The 26,106-nt window shown below is 40.8% G+C and overlaps 1 protein-coding gene across 5 annotated transcripts in view; it reads right to left on the bottom strand.

The window, feature by feature from the left end:
* The window catches only part of pacs2 (phosphofurin acidic cluster sorting protein 2), a 250,623-nt gene that overhangs the window by 9,172 nt on the left and 215,345 nt on the right, over positions 1-26,106 (bottom strand). For 3 of the 5 annotated variants that reach the window (XM_033026780.1, XM_033026783.1, XM_033026782.1), the window contains 5 exons: positions 25,992-26,098; positions 15,519-15,673; positions 10,939-11,049; positions 8,106-8,214; positions 3,407-3,439 (listed from right to left, as the gene is read on the bottom strand). In XM_033026780.1, coding sequence (XP_032882671.1) covers positions 3,407-3,439; positions 8,106-8,214; positions 10,939-11,049; positions 15,519-15,673; positions 25,992-26,098 — 515 coding nt within the window. The remainder of the gene's footprint in view (positions 1-3,406; positions 3,440-8,105; positions 8,215-10,938; positions 11,050-15,518; positions 15,674-25,991; positions 26,099-26,106) is intronic. The other 2 variants (XM_033026781.1, XM_033026785.1) reach the window with 1 other exon arrangement.

Here is a 26,106-nt window from a genome sequence, read left to right as displayed (position 1 = left end):
AGAAGTGTTGAAAATTATGTTGGGATGTGGTAAACATGGAAAATACTTTACAGTGGCAGAAGAGTGAGCAACTAAGGGTAAAAGGACCACAGGGGATACAAGTGTAATTCTTTCTTTCTTCACATAATTATTACACTCTGGAAGGCACTGCCCTAATGCATGGTGGGAGCCAATTACACAGCAACATTCAAAAGGAAATCGATGAACGACTGAAAGGAAAATCTTTAGAGCTATGGGGAAAACAGCAGGTTGCTTGCTCCACCAAATTAGCAGAGGCAGGACTGGCCAAATGGCGTACTTCTTTGGTGTACGTTTAATTTCAGAAAGTTAATTTGTTTTCCAGCCAGCTATTTAACTTCCCAGAAAAAAAAAATCATTTCCAAGTCAATATTCTTAAAAGCATGGAAATTCATTAAAAAAATAACCCTTTAAGACTTAAACTAAGCAATCTGGCAAGAGCCATGTGCTGGTCCACAAGGATGGATGTACAATCTCTCCTGCAAATCTCAGTATACAAATAACATGTCCACTAAAGGAGGGGGTTTGGGGGTTAAATAGAGCATTTATTTCAGCTCGGGCAGTAAATATAGCGATGAATTTTGTAAACAATAATGTTCCAGGTTACAAGGTCACTCATGGACAGAGATAAATATGGTAATTATGAGACATGAAACCTAGGGTAGATACTCGGACAAATATTGGAACATTACAAGACACAGGAGGTATTGTGTGAGTACAGTAATATGATAGGATACAGAAATCTTCAGGGAAAACTTGAAACTTGACAGGACACAGGAATTCCTTGAGTACTGGGACTGAAATAGAGCCAAAACCCTTGGTTCATCAGGCATCTCTTTATTGGTGGGGTATTGGCAATGAAGAGGTAGAGCAAATAAGACCCCTCTTGGAGCATGGCTCCTTAACACTGGTAAGAAGAGCTACATTCTCAGTGTAATGAATGTTTCTAACACTTGATTTGATTCTCACTAAAGTTTATATTAATTACTGAAGTTTATTAACTGCCAGAATCCTTAAAATTTGACGCTGAACAGGCAAATAGCATCTGCCACAATGAAGCAAGAACCATGAAAATGCCATTAGAATTTTTCAAGTCTTATAGGTCCAAGTTTCCATATCATTTTAAGAATGCTAAAAAACATGCCAAGAACTTTAGGTCACCCCAGTTCAGTCCTTTGAAACTGATGAACTGAGGTCCAGCCTGTAGGTTCAGTTGCCTGGATTAGTAGTGCCCGTACTTAACCACACCATTTGAGGTGGAGCATTTGCCCCATGATGAGATCTAATAGATTTATCATTAAACACTTGTGGAACATTGATCCATTTTAGTAGGGATTATCTACTCTTGGATTCAGTGGAATACATAACATGAAATTACTTGTAGAAATTATAGGAAACATATTGGAGCAGCATGTATAGTAATCGCCTGCATTATCCCACGGACCACGTGGGAGCTAGAGGACACGCCGCCGGGAAGAAAGGAGGGCCCGGCGTTGTGGAACCGCCGTGAGGGAGGGAGAGGGGGAGGGGTGGAGAACAAAGGAGGACCCGGAGTGGGGGGACGGCCGTGAGGGGATGGGGAGGTGGGAGGGGGAGTAAAACAGAGGAGGACCTGGCATGGGATACTTTGTAACTTTCTAAGTGCCCTTTACGTGGCAACTATTTGCATACCTTGGGTATGTAAGCAAAGAATTTCACTGCGACTTGTCACCTGTGACAATAAAGTATTCAATTCAATTCAATTTACTGTAGTGTCAGATGACTGTGAACCTGGGACACACCAACATACAGTCACAGCAATTCCTGCTACAGGCTGTTCAGGAGAAGACTCGCACACTTTCATGCCTGTACTGCAGTTACCAGGAGGGATGTCAGCACACTCCAAAAGCTTGATTAACACACACTCAAATCACAAGCATCTTTAGTTCAAAAGGCAGGCCAAGAGGCTATCGACTAGCTCGCGAATAAACAGGGGTAAGAGAAGTAGCAGCAAAAAGAAGGCATACATTATTTTTTAAGCCAGTCTTTTCCTTTCACTACATTAACAAGGAAGTAATGTGTGCACAAATAGCTTGGAAAATAACTTGAGGAAAGCAGAGAGAGACAGAGATAGTATGATTTAATTATAGTTGAATCGCAAGAAATGAGTCCAGTTTTGAGACTATCCTAAAGTACACCAGGAAGTGGCCAACATGCCTCATCATGAGGAAATCACGAACAGAAAGAATTGTTTCAGCATCGTACCCTTTGTCACACAATCAGTGCAAAGGGTCAGTGGGGAGTTAAATAGAGCACCAAATCCATCAATTGTGGGGACCACTAAAATTTGACATGTTGATATTTTTAAAAAAAGGTGGAAAGAATAATTTCAAAGAAAAACACAAATTCTCATTGCTGAGAAAGGCTATAGAGAGCATCTTCAATAAAATGTCTGTTATTCCCAGGAGATATTACTGTTGGTATTTATATTCAGCAGCACATCCCAGCGCTATGATCATTATGGCCAAGAACAACAGCACAAACCATTCTTTCAGCATTTCCTTTCCTGTTGCTTCCTGATCAACTGCGTATGTAGCCATTCACACACGGTTGCAGGTTCAAAATCTTGGCGCTCCATACCCATCATTGTGGGAGTACCCTCGCTGCACCAAACTCAAGGGTAACTACTAATGGGCAATAAATGGCTTCGAGTCAGCATTATCAATATGCTGAAGATAGACACAAAACGCTGGAGTAACTCAGCGGGCCAAGCAGCATCTCTGGAGCGAAGGAATGGGTGACGTTTCTGGTCGAGACCCTTCTTCAGACTTCAGACCAAGTTTGAAGAAGGGACTCAACCCGAAACGTCACCCATTCCTTCTCTCCAGAGATGCTATCTGTCCTGCTGAGTTACTCCAGCATTTTGTGTCAATCTTCGATGTAAACCAGCATCTGCAGTTCTTTCCTACACTTATCAATATGCTGAACAGGAGGGGACAGTACTGAGAATATTCTACACTGTGGTGTAGAAGCATAAATCAGATTTACTGACATTCATCCGAGTAACCATTTAAACCTTTAAAGCATCAGTGGGTAAACTAGGTGGAGTAACAGTTTCATTGGGGTAGCCCAGATAAAGAAAGGACTTTGATAGCAGTGTGATTTCTTATTTTCTGCACCAAATCAGCATGGATTCTCTCTCCACATGTTGTCTCCATAAGAAATTCTCAAAACACTACATTTTCTCCGAAAGGTTAATTAATGTGCCCAGCAAATAGAACACGTTTTCAACTTTATATATTTTTTTGAATCGTAACAGAATCTTTGTTAATTTAAGAAGAAACAAAAAGACTGGCATTAAAGTCAAGTAAGCGTATTAAAAATGGAAAACCCAAACAAACACCGGTACCTTATGTTAAAATCAAAATGAAAGCTCTTTTTCCTTTATTGAAAGCAACCACAAGAAAACAAAAATCACGTGTTATTACATGGACCAAGCTGCACTCACTAGAGGGTTGATCAGTACAAGAACTTGTCCCTGCCTTGCTGGATGCTTATATTCAAGCACTGAAGACGGTCCAAGTGCACATTGCAAACAGCTCACATTTTTATTAAGTTCATTTTCGCAGAGAGTTAGGCGAGATCCAAGGCACGGCAAAACAGAGGAAGAGCTACCAAAAGAATGTACCAAAATTACATTCAAAACATTTATATTTTCAAATGCCCCCTCTACCTCTTGCTTTTGATTCCATTCCTGTTGCCTATTAGAAGCAGTGGCTTGTACAACAGGTTAACAATTGTATATCAAAGATAGACACAAAGTGCCATAGCAGCTCAACGGGATGGACAGCATCTCTGGCGAAAAAAGGACAGGTGCCATTTTGGGTTGGGACCCTCCTTCAGACGGTTGATCAGTACTAGATATATCTATCTGCTGAAAAAATGAGACTGATGATCTATAAACTGTATAGCATGGTCACTGTGAGATTTTAAACACACATGCCATGCTGGGAGGTGGGGTGGAGGAGGGGAGGGCAACTGGATCTGTCTATATTGTCCGAAGTATATGGCTGTTGCCTTTTAACCTGGATCAAGTTCTGTCAGGCCGCCAGTGGAATAAAGTCATGCTGGACCGATGGGTGGAGAAAACTAAGATATTTAAAACTCTCTGAATACAGCTAAATACATCTGATTTTTTTGAACCGTCTGAAATTTTCCTTCACACCCAAGCACCCCAACCCCCTCCCCCTCAACCTTCTAACTCATCCTTACAATTTTCCTTTTTGGTGAAGCCTTACTCTTTTGGTTTCGTTCGATATGCTCCTGTTAAGTATCCTGAAGCTTTTGATATATTGGAGGTGCAATTCAGAGCAGGTTGTAAAATTATTCAGCTCTAACAACGTTGGAGTTATTAGCGGAGACGAGCAAGTTAGCATTTTGAAGCAGCTTCAATTTCACTTTTTAATGCTTCACTTTAAGAAGCCAATGCATTATCTCTTGACATGCTTGTAATTGATTTCAGTATTAGGTATATGTGTTTGCTGCCAAGATTCTGCACAAACCAATAAATGCAGCAAACAGAACTTGTTCACTGCAGACACAGCAAAATATTAGGTAGGAAGTCCACTTTAACTTCAAGCTCCTGTTATTTTTTCCCCCAGCTGTTTTGACATATCGTGCTTCAGTTACACTTAATTGACAAAACAGTTGTAAAGAACTTGTGCAACATTGCACAAGAACTGCCAACAGGAAGGGGCATTGGAATTATAAAATATCACATACATAAATTTGGTGAAACTTAAATATCATAATCCCAGGTTAACATAACATGACTTTATCATCGGACTGTGAGGATGCTAGTATCACATACCTCTCTGTATAGGGGCTATTCTTGAAGAATTTACACCAGAATGGAGAGCAGACTTTTGGGAGATGTCATCATTATCAATTAGACAATCATTAACAATTTTGATTTGATTTTAGTGCTGTTTATCATTGATCAGACAAAAAAGCGTGTAATATAGTAATATTTTTTTTTTGTATGTATTTTTTGTACTAGTTACAGCCTGGTTTCGGAACAGCGCTACCAATGATTGCAAAAAGTTGCAGAGAACTGTGGACGCAGCCCGAACCATCATGCAAACCAACCTCCCTTTCATTGACACCACCTACACTTCACGGTGCCTTGGCAAGGCCACCAGTATACCAAGGATTTTACTCTCTCTCTTCTTCCCGTCTTACATCAGGCAGGAGGAACAGAAGTGTGAAAACGCACATCTCCAGATTCAGTGACAGTTTCTTACCAGCTGTTATCTGGCAACTGAACCATCCTATCATCAACTAGAGAGTGGCCTTGACCTACCATCTACCTCACTGGAGACACTCGGATTATCTTTAATTGGACTTTACTGAACTTCATTTTGCATTAAGCATTATTTCCATAATCCTTACCTGTGCACTATGGACTTGATTGTAATCAAGTATAGTCTTTCCGCTGACTGCATATTTTCACTGTGCCTCGGTACATATTACAATAAACTAAACTGTTGTGGTTATTCATTTATTGCATATTTGGCTATATATTATCTATGTGTTATCTATGTGTTATCTATATATTATCTATGTCTATCTATCAGTCTGAAGAAGGGTTTCGGCCCGAAACGTTGCCTATTTCCTTCGCTCCATAGATGCTGCCTCATCCGCTGAGTTTCTCCAGCATTTTTATCTACCTTCGATTTTCCAGCATCTGCAGTTCCTTCTTAAACATATTATCTATGTGTATTATGTTTACCCAGCTGTTATGGTGTTGCAAGAAAGAATTTCATTGTTCCATTGTTTGTACATATGGCAATTAAACACTCTTGCACTAAGCTTAGCTGTTCAAAGGAACTGAACATAAAGAAGTGAAAGGAAAGATATGGGCTTCTCTTTATTCTTACTTTCACCCAACATCCAGAAATCGATGCCCGTGCCAACACAAGAATTAATAACCATGTGGATGATGTTAATCTAAGTCCTTTACAATATTGATGAAAATGAAAAAAAATTATATTAGAAGTCTTAAATACAGAAAATGCTTTAAAAAAAAATACAGCTAACAGGTCAGTCCGCAGCTGCAGAAGAAGAAACAGAGTTAACATTTCAGGTCAAAGACCCTTTCTTCAGAACCAGGAAAGAAATAAACTTAGTTTAAAATTGCAGATAGGTCTGAGAAGGACAGGAAAAAAATGATTTAAAAAAAAAATGCATTCCAGACTTTATAAATACTTGATCATCAAGCACAGTTTAACAGCTTAACAGTCTACCCATTCATTTATCGTGGATTATTGTTGTGACAGGCTGATATTTGCATATGCTCACTGGCAGTGACTGGGGAGGGGTCATTTTTGGTATCTCATTTTTCTTTTATTGTTGTTGTCTTGTTATATGTTAGCATAAGTTGTTTTTTATTTATTCTTTTCGTACACTCTGTCTGTAACAAATAGACAACTTTGCACTTTGTTATGTCCTGAAAACTAAATAAAAAAGATTTTGATTTTAAAAAAAAGACTCTTTCTTCAGAACCAGGAAAGAAAAAAACTTAGTGTAAAATTGCAGATAGGTCTGAGAAGGACAGGAAAAAAAGGAATTATCTTCATTGGGATGAGGTAAACTGGTGATGCACCAGATTCATAGATTTATGAGGGTAGTTACATTGGAGAAACCAAACATACACCAGCTGACATCATGTGGAGAAACTGTATTCAGTCACTAAGCTGACCCTACTTTGATACTCAATCCCGCACCCACTGTGTCCAACCTGTCTGTGGTGAGGATACATAATGAGGCCCAGTGTACACTTGAGAGTAAATAATTAATTTTCTGTCTGGACATATTGCTGCTTTGGGACTCGAAACTGAATTTTCCAGCTTCGGGTAACTCACTCCCATTGTTTGTTTCAGAACAGGCCAATTCTGCCAGATGCCATCCATCTGTAATATCTGCTGGGTTCTTTTTCCTCTCTCCATTAATATGATCTGACCTGCTGAACAGTCCTATAGCTTTGCATTTCACAGCTTTTACATTCCTTTGTTTGTATTTTCTCATTTCCCTCATCTACCAGACTTCAAATTTATTTGTTAATGCTATTTCTAATGGCCCTCAATAATTCATCAACCAGATTACTTAATCAACATCTTTTAATACCACAGCAAACTTGACCTTATCTTATGAAAGAGATTCACTTTGTCCTATCTATCGCACCATTATATTACTGCAATTTGAAACTAATTTTCTCTCATTCCCAGTTCTGACAAAGGATTTAAATGTGAAATGTTAACTTTATTTCACTTCCGTAGCTGCTGCCTCACTCACTGAATGTTTCCAACTTTTATTTTATTATTTTATTTTATATTTACCTTGCAAATCACTTAATAAAACCTCCCTGGTATGCCGTCGCTATGTTACTCTGGCTCCTTAATAATTGGGCCTTCATAACAAGTCCCATCAACACCCTGAAGCTAAGGATTGCAATCCAACAACTTGTGAGAGAGTAAATTGCCCAATATGCATCTACTTGTGAACAAAAATATTGGAGGAAAACATTGCAACGTTAACCATTAAATGGTTTATTTTCTGCAAGGGTGTTTCAGTGTGGAGATATTTTTATTGTTCAGTACAACTGTCATGTTAGTTTACACCCACATGTACATCTAAGCCAAAGGAATGCAGATTAGCAGCTGTCGAGAACATTTGAGGTGCATGCCAAGATAAAATACTCCACATGTGATACAATGTAAAATGAAAAAAAAATAACCAGTTTGCAATGTTTGCTTTTTTATATTAATATTTCACCAAAGTAACAAAAATGCCGTGAGAGCAAAAGATCAGTTCTTGGCCAATAAAATGCAATATTTTTATGATACAACGTAGAAGTTTTATAATATTGGCATTGATACTGGCATTTCCTCAGCTCCCATTTTGATAAAAGCCAAGAAAACTGTCCATTGCTGTCACAGCATCCTGTATTTTGAAGACCCTTAGTGCATCGCCTCGTTATAGATTGCGTAAATTCTGTAGAAAGTTTTAAAATGAAACCCATCCACATGATATGAAAATAACAACTGTACCTTTTCTGCTTGTACGTTAGCATTGCTTCTGCTATTGGTAATTGGTGGGCAATGTTTGCACTAGAGATGTACTGGGTAACTCTAGAAACAACGTCTGGTATTTCCTGCACTGGAATTAGACACAATTAACAGGTTAGACGTGTCATTCACTCAGTTATCAAGACTGCCTTTCTCACCAAAGCCGAGGTGCATTCAGTAAACAAATTGAACCAAATAAAAAAGTAAATTAACTTTGGACAGAGATTCGCCAGACCAACTTTCAATGCCACCATGCATGTTGATGCAGTGCAAAATAAAATAGGGACATGCAATTAAAAGGAATAGTTTTCATTACAACTTGATGACAGTGGCTGTTGTAATGTAGGAAGCATGGCAATCAATTTGACCGGAGCAAGTTCCTACAACCAGCCATGAAAGGAATGAGCAGGTAATCTACTCTAGGTTTGTTGGTTGTGGGGTAAATATTAGCCATGGAACTTGAGAGAAACATTTCTGGTCTTCTACGCGTGGTGCTGCTGGATTTATTTATTTGTTTAAATCTATCCAGCTGAAACCAGGCAGAACCTCATAAAGATAACATAGCACCTCACCCACTGTTGCACTGGAGCATCGGCCTAGACTGTTTACTCCAGAGAACCACTTGAACACACAACCAGAGTCACAAGGAGAATGTACTGCAGAGGCATAGATCAGTTGTTATTTGTTTTGATTGGCAAACTATCCCTCAATTCTTGATCTTCTTACTAGAAATACATGCCCATATTTTTCATTTGCCTTTGACAACTTATCTCTAAATTAACCTATAATAAGTTGAACGCTGAGCAAGAGGCCCGGGCAACGAAAGCAACTCTGATGCCATGAGTGTGAGAGTGTGTGAGAGAGTGAGTGAGATAGTGAGTGAGATAGTGAGTAATTTAGAAGATTGAGGGCGGATCTTATAGAAACTTACAAAGTTCTTAAGGGGTTGGACAGGCTAGATGCAGGAAGATTGCATGGGGAAGTCCAGAACAAGGGGTCACAGTTTAAGGATAACTTTAGGACCGAGATGAGAAAAACATTTTTCAAACAGAGAGTGGTGAATCTCTGGAATTCCCTGCCACAGAAGGTAGTTGAGGCCACTTCATTGGCTATATTTAAGAGGGAGTTAGATGTGGCCCTTGTGGCTAAAGGGATCAGGGGGTATGGAGAGAAGGCAGGTACAGGATACTGAGTTGGATGATCAGCCATGATCATATTGAATGGCGGTGCAGGCTCGAAGGGCCGAATGGCCTACTCCTGCACCTATTGTCTATGTTTCTATGTAATAGGGAGAGTGAGACGGAATGAGTGTGGGAGAGAGGGAGTGGGGGAGAGGGAGTGGGGGAGAGGGAGTAGGGGAGAGGGAGTGGGGGAGAGAGTGGGAGTGTGTGGAAGAGAGAGTGGGAGGAGAGTGAGTGACCGAGTGAATGTGTGAGCGAGTGTGAGTGCGAGTGAGTGAGTGCGAGTGTGTGCGTGAGAGAGCGAGTGCGTAAGAGAGCGAGTGCATGAGAGACTGAAAGCGCGAGCAAGCACGAGCTAGCGCAAGCGTTTAAGTTTAAACATTTATATTGGGTGTAGTATGTGAGAGAGCTTTTGAAAAAGATTTTCATAAAGTATTGAAATTTGATGGGAGATTAGGTAATCTGATGTAAAATAGTCTCATTATAGAAATACAGATATTATGTCTTAAAGTGTGACCGTCATTATCACTGAAGCTTAACAACAAGTAATATAGATAGGCATTTCACTTAGAAATCATTAGCATAAAACCATAAGGATAGTTAAGGGATTTTGAATATCAAGTAAACTTTGAAAGCCAAGAAGCAGAACAGATAATTTGATTTGTTTAAAAGGTTATGCTGAATAGTTCAAAAACTAGCTTCCATTGATTTATTGGTAACAAATTTAAACATCACATAAAATAGAAATTGACAAAATAATAAATGTTATTATTTAACATCTTCATTAAGGAAAAAGCATTATTGAAAAACGTTATTCAAAGTGCAACTAAATGCCATGACGGGAGATTTGATGCACTATATATAGGGTTGAGCAAAGATTGGTCATTTAATTTGTAGATTGATATGGCCCAACGGTAAGATTCGTTATCGAATTGCAGTTATGAGTTAAGTGCCATTCTGGATACTGGAGTACAAAATCTAAGCTGGAACTTCAGAGCAGCACTAATGAAGTTTTCACCATCTAAAGAGCTTCACTGACATTTGTACGAGACTCTCTTGGGTAGACACAGTGTTTCAAAGCACCATTTTAAAGAAGAAAAAGGAACCTCAATTATGTAAGGCATAAGATTGGTCATTCTTCTTGTCACTGCTACATAAATGGAAACTAATTATCTCGTTTATGCTTGATGACTTCTCAAATACAATCTGTGGACAACATCTACAATGTTAAGATTACCATTTTAAACCAAGAAACTAACTAAACACACTTAACATTGTAATTCAAAGTAGCCCAATTTAAGAAATGGGACGATTGCAATGCATAATTACATATTCCTTGTTAGACACAAAATGCTGGAGTAACTGAGCAGGACAGGCAGCATCTCCGGAGAGAAGGAATGGGTGACGTTTCGGGTCGAGACCCTTCGTCAGACTGAAGACTTCAGACTGGTGTAGCCAGCAAGTCCAAGCAGTTTCACAGGCTGAAGTATGAAGAAGGGTCTCGACCGCAAGCATCACCCATTCCTTCTCTCCAGAGATGCTGCCTGTCCTGCTCAGTTACTCCAGCATTTTGTGTCTATCTTTGGTTTAAACCAGCATCTGCAGTTCCTTCCTACACATTACATATTCCTTACCTATGGAAGGGGCCTCGGTTTTGGTGAAAAAATCCTGCCAGGCTGCATCCTGGAAAAAAATGTTGTATTTGTAATCGATGGAGCTGAGGTATTTGGCTACAGGATGAGAACCTAGAGAGAAGGAAGCATGAGTGCATCAATATTTTGAACATAAAAATAGTAGTTTTACAATTTGTTGCTTATTTTCATTTTGCATTTTTAAGAGAAACTATCAATTGCAATGAAGTTTTTTTTTCCTGGTTTCCAAATTTAACTATTCATCTTCTTCTAAAACAATGATTGAACTTCATGGAATCATAGAATTTCATTTGAGGCTAATCAGCCTACAGAGTGTAAGTGAGCTACTTCATAAAGGAGCTTCATAAAAATGTTGAATGGCCTTTGCTTTCTCCATAGCCACAGGCATTTCCTCTTTAATTTCCTAGTTTTGGTTCACTGCCGCGGGTGGCAAAGAGCAAAATCCACAAAGTTGTCAGGTACAGCCAAGCAAGTCCAAGCAGTGGGAGACCCAGCAGCTATCCGTCAAGACAGCAGGAACTCTCGGCAGCTGTTGTTGAGACTGCAGGGGGAAACAAAAACAACCGAAGACAGAGGAGGAATCCACGGCTACCAAGAATAGGGCGGCAGTTTTATAGAAGCTGGTCTATGCATTTCCCCATCTACCCGTCTTGTTTCACTCAAACCAACATCATATCAGCTAATGTTTCCTTACGCGTATCCCAGTCATATTTTTAAGTGGATTAAGGAGATACTATCCTGCAAACTAATTAAGTTCACAAGAATCAACCTGGAGCTTTTGCACAAACAAGCAGATGTTCCAGGTCCTTGGGAATTTTCTGTAAAACCATCACATAGCACCTCATTTGGAATTCTACATGGGCGCCCGATGGCACAACAGATGGCAGGCACCAAGATAGAAATTCAAATCATATCCCAACAATGCTAAAGTGAAACTTTCAACATCCACGGAAAACTGGACTAATACTGCCAACTATCTTATTCACTAAAATATACTTTGCCCACTTATAGATGCAATCATAATAATTGCTGCATTAACTATAATGCTCCTGCATTATTTTTGAAAAACTATTTTCAGTGCCTCTAATTTCTGTTTAGTTTTTAATTAAAGGAACCAATAAGCTGATAGAGCACAGGTAAATAATGTATCTTTCCATAGCAAACTATACTGCTCATGAGTTGGACAGCAGGAGGTAGAAACACCATTCAAATGGGAATATCCATAACATTTGCTCTTTAACTTCACAGGCACCATCAAACAGAGGCTTGTTGCTGCCAGGAATGACAAGTGCCAGATCACAAACAGTCTTCTCTTGTGAAGTGCAGAAAGCCAAATCGCTGACACGTGCACCTACCATCACCCGACTCCAACAGTAAATGTCAAACCATCTTTGTTTCTCTGACACCGACCTCAACTCCTCCGGAATTATTCATCAAATCCAACTTTCCAAACCCACACCCCTCCCTCCTGTCAACTCTGTTACCCTATTCCATCTCGGCAAACCTCTTCCTGCTTCCTAAGATCCACGCACAGGTTTGCTATGGCAGGACCATTATTCCACTCTGTTCTTGCCTCCATGGAACAAATTTCCTCCTAACTTGATTTTTCTTTTCTCTTGTTCAATCTGTTCTCTATTAATCTAATGTCAACAATACCATTTTGCTGGCCCCAATTGTCTCCTTTATGCCTCTGATGTCTGATCTCTTTATGGCACTATTCCTCACTGGGATGGTCTGAGAATGTTCCAAGTTGTTTAGTTTAGTTTAGAGTTACAGCATGGAAACAGGCTCTTCAGCCCTCCTCCTCGTACAATATCTTTTGTCACATCATCTCTCCTGCCTTTCAGCCACATCCTTTCATCTTTCCTCTATCCTTGCTTAAAAACTATTAAAACACTAAAAAGTTTTCCTTCTGATAAATGGACATTAACCGTTAAAAGTTGCCTACTCGATAGAATTTGCCTGATGAGTATTTCCAGTATTTTCTCTTATTAAAGCACTTTCTCACGGGGCGACTTGACGCAAGATGTAACCAGAGTGAAGTGGTCGTGGTCTAGCACAATATCACACGATATAACGGGGGGTAGATAAAGAGTTCCCACGGGTACTCGGCATTTCTGTTATTTGTGCGAGTGACTTGTCCGTCTCCCGAGCTTTCCCGTTAAATCTTGAATGAACATTGTGAATCCCCATTCATAAAAGAGAAGGTAATTGCGCGGGAGGGTTAATAATTGACAATCTGCTGCTGCCTGCCCGCTGAGTTAAAAAGTTCCCACGGTCATGATACACAGTGTATCGTGAGTCTTGCGTGGGAACTTTTTAACTCAGCGGGCAGGCAGCAGCAGCAGATTGTCGCTCCCTTCAGTTTCACCCCACCTACACCCCTCTGCTTCCCGGCCATGTGTGTGACCCCTTCCCTCCCCTCTTCAGCTCCCTGCCCATTGCACCGGCGCGGGGGCTTTGCACTGTCTTCACGTCGGTGATGCTAGCAGGTCAGTGCCAGTCACCGGAGACGTCAGGACCAACGGGACACCGACCCCCAGGCCCACTGCAAGCACTGAGATCCCAGAGACCCACAGCCAGCAGCAGCGCAGACCCGTTCCAACTCCAGAGGAACACGCTCCCCGTAGGGACAGAAGCTGATGGTGTGCAAGGTACGTCTTGTTCTTGGGGTTGCGGATGAGGGGGCGCAGCTCGGGCTGTGACGTCTCCGGCCACCCCCCTGTACAGGAGCTGAGACTGGGAACTGTGGGGTTGTTTGCAATTGCAGAGGGAGGGGGCAAGGGCGGTACAGTTCACAGTCTCAGCTCCAGTCCAGGGGGGTGGCCGGAGTCGTTAGGACCAACGGGACACCGACTGCAAGCACGGAGATCCCAGAGACTCACAGCCAGCAGCAACTCTAGCCCAGCCCCGCTCCAACTCCAGAGGAACCCGGGTTGCGGATGAGGGGGCGCGGATTCCTCTGGAGTTGGAGGGACAGGGAGACACAGCTGCTTTTGAGAATGGTGGGCAATCACTTCCAAAGTTCTGCCCACACAGTCAGTACACCTCTCCTACACTTGTCTCCCGCACTAAGATCATCTCGCAGAGAATGATCCCAGCCTAACAGCATGTTCATTCCAGATTACTCACCTTCTGTCCCCTCTGTCCAGCTTCCGGGTTCACCGTTCGCAGGAGTTCCCACGGTACACGCAAGAGTTACGCACGGTACACACAACGCGCACGGTACACACAACTCTAGGGGGCGCTGACCTGTGCGCGGCTGCCCAGCCAGCAGCTGTCTGTCTTTTCATCTTTTTTTTATTTTTAGTTAGTTAAAGTGTTTTTGTTTCTGGAGTTCTAGACTTTTTTATGTGGGGGGTGGGGGGGGGGGGGAAGGGGGAAACTACCTTTCAGGGTCCCTACCTGGTCGGAGAGGCAGCTTTTCTCCGGGCTGCAGCTTCGACTCGTCCTCGCGGCCTACCAGCGGGCCTTGAGCGGCGTTTCCTGTCGGGGACCGCCCAGAACCTCGGCTTCGGCAGCGGCACAGCGCTGGAGCGCTATCGTGGAGCGGGCGATGCCTTGTCCGGGTCGCCGCGCTGGAGCTCCGGTGAGGTGAAGACCGCCGGGAACAACATCGCGGAGCTGCGGGCGGCGGCGCCGAACTGTACACCGGGAGCCTGGGATGTCGCGACGAGATCGCCAGTAGTGGAGCTCCAACCGGCGCGGCCTTGTTGGCTTTGGAAGCCGCGGCCTCCAGTACGGAAGCGGCCGTTCCAGGTGTCCCAAGCCGCTGTGAGGATTCTCCCGACGCCGGAGCACCATCACCCGGCGAGAACGGCCAGGAACATCGGGCCTCCGTAGAGGCAACTGTGGAGGCCTCAATTGGCTCGACTATAGGTGAACTGGGGTTGGGGACTGGACTTTGTGCCTTCCCTCATGGTGGGAGCCATTGTGGGGGGATGTTCTTTATGTTTAAATCTCTTATTAATGTTATGTCTGTATTCTTTCTTTATGTGCTGCATTGGCAAGAAGCATTTCACTACACCTAGGTGTATGTGACCAATAAATAACCTTTGAACCTTTGAACCTTAATACGGATATCGCACTGGCCACTACGTGCATATAATGTTGCAATCTTCAACCACAAGTGTACAAGTCACTCTTGGAGAAATTCAAACTTGCTTGAATTTTCTCCCGTCACCAAGTTACACGAGTACCTGCCGTTAGCGCCACGGTGGTCCACGAATGCCGTACGGTTATCGCACGGGGTTCCCACGATGTTCAACTCTGGTTAACTCTTGCGTCAAGTCGCCCCGTGAGAAAGCCCTATTACCAACCCAGATTTGATCCTGACCTCGGGTCAAAATATCTTCTGAAGAAGGGTCTCGACCTGAAACGTCACCCTTTCCTTCTCTCCATAGATGCTGCCTGCTAAGTTACTCCAGCCTGTTTTGTGTCTATCTTCAGTTTAAACCAGCATCTGCAGCTCCTTCTTACACAACTCTTCAATAGCATTTTTGGACAAATTGAAATATTGCATTAGCGACCTTCCAATATTTTTAGTTGTAACATGAACATACCAAGAGGAATAATGAGAAACCTCATGTAGCCAAGCCAGTCAGGAGTCTTGTGTGACAGGTGCTCCACAAAGAGCCGTAGAATAGCGCTCAGGAAATGTTGGGCTCCTGCCACAGTCACTTTAATGGGATTTGGAGTTTGGGAGTTACAGTTACAGCTGAAAGCAAACAGGAGAATTAGTGTTTACAAAAAAATAATGCAACCGTAACAAAAGTTAGTACGCAGTGCAAGTTTTTTTGGTACCTTTTTTTTTTGTAATAAAGTAACAGTTTAAGGATAAGGGGGAAATATTTTAGGACCGAGATGAGGAAAACATTTTTCACACAGAGAGTGGTGAATCTCTGGAATTCTCTGCCACAGAAGGTAGTTGAGGCCAGTTCATTGGCTATATTTAAGAGGGAGTTAGATGTGGCCCTTGTGGCTAAAGGGATCAGGGGGTATGGTGAGAAGGCAGGTACAGGATACCAAGTTGGATGATCAGCCATGATCATATTGAATGGCGGTGCAGGCTCGAAGGGCCGAATGTCCTACTCCTGCACCTATTTTCTATGTTTCTATGTTTTTTTTTTTGTTTTTTTTTAATTTGTTTATTTTATTAGAAGTTAATACAGTACAAAACAATACAGTGGCACCTAATTTTAGGTGCCAACTATGTCATACCGTAATCCATTCTATGTACAACCTCTAGTTTTATGTTGTGAGAAGGAAGTAAGCAAGACAAGAAAAAGAAAACAGTAGAAAGGGGAAAAAGTGGAAAAATAGATAGTAGAGAGTAGAAAAACGTGAAGTGTGTATATAAAAAATAAAAAAATAAAATAAAAAATAAAAAGTGGAAAGTAGAAATAGAAGAGAAGGCCCCTTAAAAGAGAATTTTTCAAATCTATATTCGGAGATGTAGATCTATCCACGTCATGAACTGAAATCAGCAATCCTTATGGTACCGCTGCATCACATGATTCCAAAAAGTCGATGAAAGGAGACCAACTCCTTAAGAATTGGTCATATTTATCTATTAGTCGGAGTCTCATTTCTTCAAGGCGTGCTATGTCCATCATATTCCTAATCCACATTTTAACAGTTGGTATGGTTGTATTTTTCCAAAATTTAAGTATCAATTTCTTTCCAATTATTAACCCATAATTAAAAAAAACATTTTGGTCTTTATTTAAATTGGTATCTTCTCCTATTATTCCAAATATAATCCATTCCATTTTGGGTTCTATTCTTGACTTGAAGAGCTTTGTAAATATATCAAATATATCACTCCAAAATTTATTCAACTTTGTACATCCTACAAATGAATGTGTTATATTAGCGTTTTGAAACAAACATTTATCGCATCTGGGAGAGACGTTTGGATAAAATTTATTCAACCTCGTTTTTGAATAATATAGTCTATGTAATAATTTGAATTGAATTAAATTATGTCTTGCATTAATAGAACAGTTATGTGTATTCATCAAATACTTTTCCCATCTATCCTTCGAGATCTTTATCATTAGCTCCTGTTCCCAATCTTCCCTTAGTGCTTCTGTTGAGGGTGATTCTCTATATAATATATTATTATAAAAGTATGATATTAATTTTTGTGAATCAGCCTTAATATTCATTGCTTCTTCTAAAGGGTCTAAAAATATAGTTTGAAATCTATGTGTATATTTCTTCATAAAGTCACATACCTGTATATATTTAAAATATTGATTATCCTTCAATTTAAATTTTAATTTTAATTGTTGAAATGATAACAGTTTACCCAATTCATACATATCCCCTACTTTCCTAATCCCCAGTCTATCCCATTGTTGATATGTGTTGTCGATGAGAGAAGGTTTGAATGCGGGGTTGTTCAATAGTGGGGTTAGTACTGATAAATTATTTAATTTCAAGGATACTTTTATTTGTTTCCAAATTCTTATTATATTGTGAATAATTGGGTTCTTCTTATATATTATACTATTCAATTTTATCGGTGAGAGCAGGACCGTTCCTATATCGTGCAGATAGCACTCCTCTTTCTCCATTCTTATCCACTTCAACTGCTGAGTGGAACTATCCAGCCAGTACATTATGTTCTTAATATGCACTGCCCAGTAGTAATACATAAAGTTAGGTAATGATAAACCCCCAACTTCTTTAGATTTGCACAAATGCTTTCGTTGAATTCTATGTGTTCTGTAATCCCATATAAAATTAGTGATAGTGGAATCTAGTTTTTTGAAAAAATATTTTGGAATATATATTGGGATCGCTTGAAACAAATATATTAATTGTGGTAAGAAAGTCATTTTTATAGCGTTAATTCTACCTATCAATGAGAGCGGAAGCGTTTTCCAAAATTTAATCATATCATTCAGTTTATTTAATAGTGGTATAAAATTGGCACTAAATAATGATTTGTGTCTTCTCGTAATTTGAATACCCAGATACTTGAATTTTTCTGTTGCAATTTTGAAGGGGAATTTTAGTAAGTGTCTTGAATCCTGTGGTTTTAAAGACATAATTTCGCTTTTATTCCAATTTATTCTATATCCTGAAAAAGAGCCGATTTCCTCAATTAGTGTTAATAAGGTGGGTATACTCGTTTGTGTATTAGTAATATATAAAAGGATATCATCAGCATATAGTGAAATTTTATTCTTTGAGTCCTTAGTGTTATATCCTTGAGTATTAGAAAGGCGCTATATAAATCCCATCCATTATTATTATTATTATATCCGTGAATATTCGGGTGATTTCTAATCCTTTCGGCCAACGGTTCATCATAAGGGCAAATAGCAATGGTGATAAGGCACACCCTTGCCTATTACCTCTTGATAAGTAAAATTTTGGAGATAGCGTATTGTTAGTTAGTATTCTTGCCGTAGGTCTATCGTAAAGTAGTTTAACCCATCTAATAAAATTCTCTCCCATATTGAATTTTTGGAGTACCTTGTATAAATACTGCCATTCTACTTGATCAAATGCCTTCTCTGCATCCAGCGTGACAACTGAAATATCTTCATTGTCCTCATTATAATAATAATAATAATACATTTTATTTATGGGCGCCTTTCAAGAGTCTCAAGGACACCTAATTTATTATGAGAGTACATTATATTGAAAAGCCTTCTCAAATTATTAAATGATTGTCTTTTGGGTATAAATCCCGTTTGATCCGTATTTATTAAATTGTTAATATAATTATTTAGCCTTGTAGCTAGAATCTTTGCTAAAATTTTCTGATCTGTATTTAGTAGTGAAATAGCTCTATAAGAACCCGGTTCATCTAAATCTTTATCTTTTTTTGGTATAAGTGTTATTGGTGCTTCTGCTAGGGGTTCTGGTAGTTTATTTTCAGTATAAGCCTGCATGTATAAATTGAATAATCTTGAATCCTGAAATCTTTTATAAAATTCATTACTAAAACCGTCTGGTCCTGGGGTCTTCCCATTTTTCAGTGAGTTTATTATTTGTTTTATTTCTTCATTAGTAATCTTCTATGTTTGACGGCACCAGAAACCTGGCGACTCTTGTGTACTGCCTAGGTGAGATGTGCTGTATGATTTTGCTGGGTTCTATGCAGTGCAAAGCATTTCACTGGACCCAAGTACATGTGACAATACAGTATCATTGAATTGAATCATTGAATTTTAATAATAACATGTTTAAACTCATTTTATGAGCACTGTCAAACAAAATTTGTCATCGAGGCACTGACAGTGGGATTAAGGGAAATCATGCGATCATGGAAACAGTGAACAAGCGAGGCCATTTGACCAGGCATGTTTTGCTGACTTTGTGAAAGAGCAATCATGCTCACTTTCTTCCTTTGCCTCGACAAACCTTTAAGTTCTTTGTTCCTCTGTTTCTCTCCACTCCTTTACAACATTTATGGAACACTATTTGGAAAAAAGAGGAGCAATAGTGATGGAAACTTCCTCTTCATATATTTTACCAATGATTTTGAATCCATGGTCTAAGGGTATGATTTTTGTTTTGCTGCTCCAACAAATCCCATCTTAAAAAATGTCACTGCTAGCTTATCTCTTTGTTCCAGGAATTATAATCCTAGTTTTTCCAAATTCACATCCTAAATAAAATTTCTCATAATTGCCATTTTTGCATCTTAATTAATACGTGGTGCCCAGGATACTCTATAATACTCCAACAAAGGTATGGCAAGTGATTTATAAAGTTGAAGTATAATGCTTTTGCTTATATTTTCACGTTTATAAACCATTTATCAACGACAATCCATCTTCAAGCTTTTGATTATATACAAAGTCCATGATCTGTACTCGGGTAAACTTTACAAACCTGCTATTTGTCATACATTTCCATTCGCATCCTGCCATAACATAGGATTCTTCACTATTTATCAGCACTGAATGCTGTCCGTCCATGCCATTCTGAAACCTTTAATTATCCTCATCACTATCTACTACCTATCCAGGTTTCATACACCAGAGCACTAGCCATATCTCAACTTTCCAAAGCAAAATGTTCCCCAAATTTTTGCAAATCTAGTATCTGGTTACTAAGCTAATTATATTTAACAGTATCACTATAAATCCCCATAATTGCACTTGTATCTCTTTCATTACTCCATTTGAATATCTTCAGAACGTTCTCATAAACATTATGATGTTCATCTGTCATGTCAAGGAGTTATATCATCAGGTTAGTCAGATACAAGTTCCCAACTACAAATTTATACCATTCGATTAACCTGATTTCTCCAAATGAAAGTTAGGTCTGTTCTTTCTGCTACTTTCCCAACATTGGGTGGCTTGTAATTTCCATATTTATTCCTCTCCTCTTTGACTATTACCAACCCAGCATCATTACCCAAAGATTAAAAGATCAAAAGACCACTATCTTTACCATATCTTTCTTTGCTTCTTTTGGCAATCATGGATTGTTGAATAACCAATTTTTAATTCTAATCTTTGTAAGACAACTTGAAGCTCGGTCAGAATGATAGGGTGTAAACACCTTCTAGAATAAAATGCTTTTGTTGATGAAGACACAGTTGCCAATGGTTGAACAATTCATCCAAGGGCGTGAAAGAAGGTATCATTGGAAGACCAAAGATATCCTGAGAAAGTTGCAGGCTAGGAGAGATTAGTTATAAGGAGAGTAATGGGCATGCAAGGGTGAGCATTCTAAAATTAAGATAATGTTTAACCATGAAATTAACTGCAAAGGGTGAACAGATTGAGTATCAATAAGATGTTGGGTAGGAAATCTTTCAGCAAGTTACAATTGCCAGGGGACGGTCAAATTTAAATTGGAATAATCGCTTAGACGCTGATGAGTTCAGTTTAGTTTATTGTCACGTGTACCGAGGTACAGTGAAAAGCTGTTGTTGTGTGCTATCCAGTCAGCAGAAAGACGATGCATGATTACAATCGAGACATGTATAGATACATGATAAGTGAATAACATTTAGTGCAAGGTAAAGCCAGCAAAGTTTGATCAAGGATAGCCTGAGGGTCACCAATAAGGAAGATTTCAGCAGCAGGTGATATGTGACTGGAACAGGTGATATGTATCAGGCAGCTAGAGGTCAAAGTAGTTGCAGTGTAAATAGATGATCCATGATTGAATGGTGAAGTAGACTGGATGGGCTGAATGGCCTAATTCTACTCCTGTCTTATGGTCTTATAATATGAGTGGAGCCAAGTTCCTCCTTTTATATCGTCATCACGCCTGTCCCAAGAACAAGTTAGCCAATCATTACTATTCCTACTGCAGATTCAATGCAGATGGCCATCACTACTTAAACCCAAAATAGTCACCCATCAAACTATGCAAATGTTGCCATGGGGAATACTGCCAGGACAATATTTATTGACTGCAATAAGGCTGCGAAGAGTAACTTCTCCCACGCAGCTGAAACACTGCACCACGGCAGACGGTGGTGCAGTTAAATTAGGTTGCTACTGTGGCTTTTAATCATAATGGGGACTCTTCACATTAATTGTCAGGAAGAAGCAACACTGTCTGAACAGCAACTGGAGGGAGGCTATTGATAGACATGTTGCTCTGTATTGATAATTTCAGAAGTTTGAAAAATTTCAAACAAATGTTGTACTGTACATGAAGGCCACGCTATTTCAGAAAGCTGCCAAATACATTGTGTTGGGAACAACTTCTATGCAAAAGATGATTCCATCACACGACCTGTGGCTTGTGTATAATTTATTTCCATTCCATTTTTAAATCCAAGTTGATTTTCAGCTCTGTCAGCCTTTGGGACTCGACTGACACCATTTATTTTCCCAGAACGATTCCAAGCATGGAATAATTATCAATACGATGGTGCTGGATAATGGGCAGGGGATGATAATGTCTAATTAAATTAACCCCATTCAACCCAGTAGCAGACAGCACTTTTGTGCTGCCTGCTCATTATTGTGATTCTGTCTTGCAGAGTTAACCATGGTGTTAAGCAATTGACAGCACCATAACGTATCATCATTGCTGATTAATGAGCGGGATAAGTTGAACACCAAATGCAATTTGCTCACGCAGTCTCAGTTGGCTACATACTTTGCTGCTGCGGTTTATAGGCAACCTTGGAACACCACATACGAGTGCACACTAATAGCATGTGTTCAAGCCTAACAGCAGGGACCCAATACACAATTCAGCCTGGTATTTCACCATCTAGTGTACAAGGAGGATACAAAAGATCATGCAAGTAATTTGCCAATATTTTTTTTCATCGTCTAACACTTAATTTTGTCATTGCTGCTCTTTGAAGCTTGCTGTGTGTAAATAATACTTTTTTGTGTCTACTGTCCTGCTTTAGAGTTGTGACCATTCTTCAAAACACTTTCATACATTGTCAATTACTTTTGGACATCCCAAGAACCTGCAAGTTTGCTTTAAGACACGCCTCACTTTCTTCTTACATTCCTAGTCAGAGAAGCAGTCGAAAATCTATTCCTTTGCTCACTAACATGGCCAAATGTTGTTGCCTCGTAGCAAATTTTCTCCTCTTCTATAATGCACTGCGATACAATACAACAGTAACCACCTCTCATCTGGTATCCCTTTAATGCACAGGTGGAGTTTGTGACCATCAACCAAGGTACATGACCACAGAGAACATGGCAGGTCAGATCAGGTCAAACATCAGGAGAGGAAATGGGTCATTTCTAGTGTCCTACTCATTTATTGATTTTATTAAAGTGTTTAGATCTACTAACACTGACAGAATATTTGCAGATGAATGATAGTCAACTCAGAACCAGGCAGAAATTACTTCAGATACCTGGATCATAATGAAAAGAAAACATCAATGACTTATTTTAAACATTTGATCACTCTGGTCATGGCAACAGGAAGAATATACTGACTTTTAGCTGTTGTGTCATCTCACACCAAAGTTTTTACGGTCATACCATTGCACATCAATAGTAACTCAAATCACTTCATCAAATGAATGCCAGGATATGATTATACAGAAAAACAAGAGCATCGGAAACTAGTTGAGGAAACTACTCCGAGGATGCCTCTTTTTAACATTTGATTTTAACACTAAAAGCAGCATCGGGAGAAAGGATTTTTTTTGTTTCTTCTTCCCTAAATGCTGGTGAAATACTCATCTAGTTGAACAATTTCTGCTTTCATTTCTTGTTTCTTGTTTCATGCATTCAAATTCTATTTTATAATTAGTTTTGTATTACATGCTATTGGCAAACTCTCGTGACCCAGAAGCCACAGACTCATCAGCTAATCAAATAAGCCGTTGGCAAATGTAAAGTGTGCAGCAAGCAATTCACTATTGGGTAGGGGGCTCTGCCTATAGTAGTGATCTAAAACCCAGTTAAATGTCGACAGTTGCAGCATCACAGACAGGTACTCAGTCTATATAATTTCCAAGGTATAGAAAGGACAGAATGTAAAACTATTATATTAAAAAGGGAGAAAGAAGGACTTCAGGGAATTTGAAAGCAATAAATGTGAGTTATGTTTGCGAATAAGCAAGCCACACGTGGTGAATCAAAGAGATCTTTATTGTTGAAGTAAAGAGAACAAGACACACGTAAAAGGGGGAATGTTGCCCCGGGGTTCAATACTTGTACTAGGGCACACCCCTAAACCGCGTGACAACTCCTTCTCGCCATTATCCAGTCACGTGACCCTATCCCCCGACTGCCGAGGATTTGCATAGTAAGTGGCCTAAGCACCAGGTGGCGCCACAGGACTCCCCCAGAACCGGAGGCACAAAACCGAAAGAGTAGATGAACGAGGCGCTGCCCCCGCACATCCACCAACGGAGGTTATGCCCGGAGGAATTTCTGCGCCCAGCAATGGCTGGGAAATGTCAGCCACCGTAAACATCCAGGAAAAATGGCAGGGGCCAAAGATGAGGTGGATCATGCAAACCCCATATTGGGCTGCCATTGACTGCAGTTAGAGAAGGCCCCCGCTTGCCAGAATGAGTGTCGACCCCCAACAGGGATAAAACGCCAACCTCCGTGCCCGTATCAACTAGGAACCGTCGTCCGGAGTGTCAATCCCAATCGTAGAGGCGATGTTTCAGACCCACCACCACAGCGACTACTGCCGGCCAGCCCTGGGATTTCCTGGATACGAGCAGGGTGGGTGGCACTGACGGGCTGTGGGACCCCAGCGCTGGTGGTAGAAACCCACTTCCCCTAACCGGGGTCGTTCGGGACAGGCAGCGCAGCTGAAGTCCCGGTGGATGCAGGGCCTGGTTTCTGGGCCCTCCAAGGCACAGCAGATACTCCATCGATCGAGCCACCACCCTGCTGCTTGGCTTGCCTCAGCTCGTCCGCACGCTCCACTAGCAGCAGGGGGTTCGCAAAATCCTCACTGGCGAGCAGCAGGCGGATGTCGTCTGACATCTGTTCCAAGAAGGCGTGTTCAAAGAGCAGGCAGGGCCGATGACTGTCCATGAGGGTGAGCATCTCGCTCATGAGCACCGACAGCTTGTGATTGCCAAGGCCGCCCATGTGCATGAGCTGTGTGGTCCTGGCGGCTGAGCCGCAAGGTCCGCAAGAGCAGCGCTTTAAGGCCCTCGTATTTGTCCTGATCGGGCGGCGTGCGTAGGTAAGGGACTAGGCGACCGGCCGTCTCCTGATCCAACGTACCGACCACATAGTAGTACTGGATGTCATCAGCCGTGATGCGTCGAATTGGAAACTGGGCCTCGGCTTGTTGGAACCACACCTGGGGCTGCGTTTTTCCAGAACACGGGCAGCTTTAGGGAGACTGCATTCTTCTGGGCTGGATTATCAGCGACCTCGGGCTGTTGAGGTTGATCGTTGGCTGCAAACATCGTTTAAATCCAAAATTACCGTTTTGGATCGTCGGGGTCACCAATATGGCAGGCGTATAAGCAAGCCACTCGTGGTGAATCAAAGGGATCTTTATTGTTGAAACAAAGAGAAGGACACACACGCGAATGGGGGAAGGTTGCCCTGAGGTTCAATACTTATACTGGGGCACACCCCTAAACCTCGTGACAACTCCTTCCCAGTCACGTGATCCTACCCCCGACTGCCGAGGGTTCGCATAGTAAATGGCCTATCCACCGGGTGGCACCACAAAGTGCTATAAACATCGAGTATAGAACTTTGAACAGTACACCACAAGAACAGGGCCTTCAGTCCTTTGTGCCAAACGTGATGCCAAGGCCAATAATGCCTGTACACGATCCATGTGCCTATGGAAAAGTCTCTTAAATGCCACTATCATCTCTGCCTCAATCACCACCCCAGACAATGCATTACAGCTGCTTACCACCCTCTATGTAAAAACAAACTACCCTGACATCACCTTTAAACTTTGCCGCTCTCACTTTAAAGCTATGGCCTCTAGTACTTTATTATTTTTCCATCCTGGGAAAAAGATCCCAACCGTCTATCCTATCTGTGACTCTTATCATTTTATTTACTTCTACCAGGTCTCCCCTCAACCTACGGCATTCCAGAGAACACAATCCAAGTCTGTCCAACTGCTCCCTGTTGCTAATGCTCCCTTATTCAAGCATCATTCTGATAAACCTCCCCTGCAATCTTCCATATCTGTCCTGTAATGGGGTGACCAGAACTCCAATATTCCAAATGCAGCCTAACTAAAATCCCGTAAAGCTGCATAATGACTTCCTGACTCTTATTCTCAATGCCCAGAGTTTGAAATCAAACATACCATTTGCCTTCTTCACCACAATATTTACTCGTGTTGCCAATTTCAGGGAGTTGTGGACTTGGACCCCAAGATCCCTCTGTACATCAGTAAATTAATTATTTGAAAATAAATTCAATTTTCCTGGAACTAGGGATTCTTATTTCATGTCATAGTACAAGACTATATATGTATAGCCATGCTCTGATCAGCTATACACAGATTAAAATTGTGTTTACGTAGGTGACTATAACAGGCGCAAACATACCAATACATGCGTATTAACATACAAAAAAATTATAATCAAGAAAACCAGAAATATATCAACTCACAAGCGTTGTATCCTGGAGACGATAGTTGTGAATGCTGCTTGTATATCAGCTGAAGAACACGTGCACACAATAGGGAGGTTGTGTTTCTGTAGTAACTCGGACACGTACTGTAAGG

The sequence above is a fragment of the Amblyraja radiata genome, chromosome 9 (assembly GCF_010909765.2).
Source record: "Amblyraja radiata isolate CabotCenter1 chromosome 9, sAmbRad1.1.pri, whole genome shotgun sequence".
Lineage (NCBI taxonomy): Eukaryota > Metazoa > Chordata > Chondrichthyes > Rajiformes > Rajidae > Amblyraja > Amblyraja radiata.
This window is presented reverse-complemented; position numbering and strand designations above follow the sequence as displayed.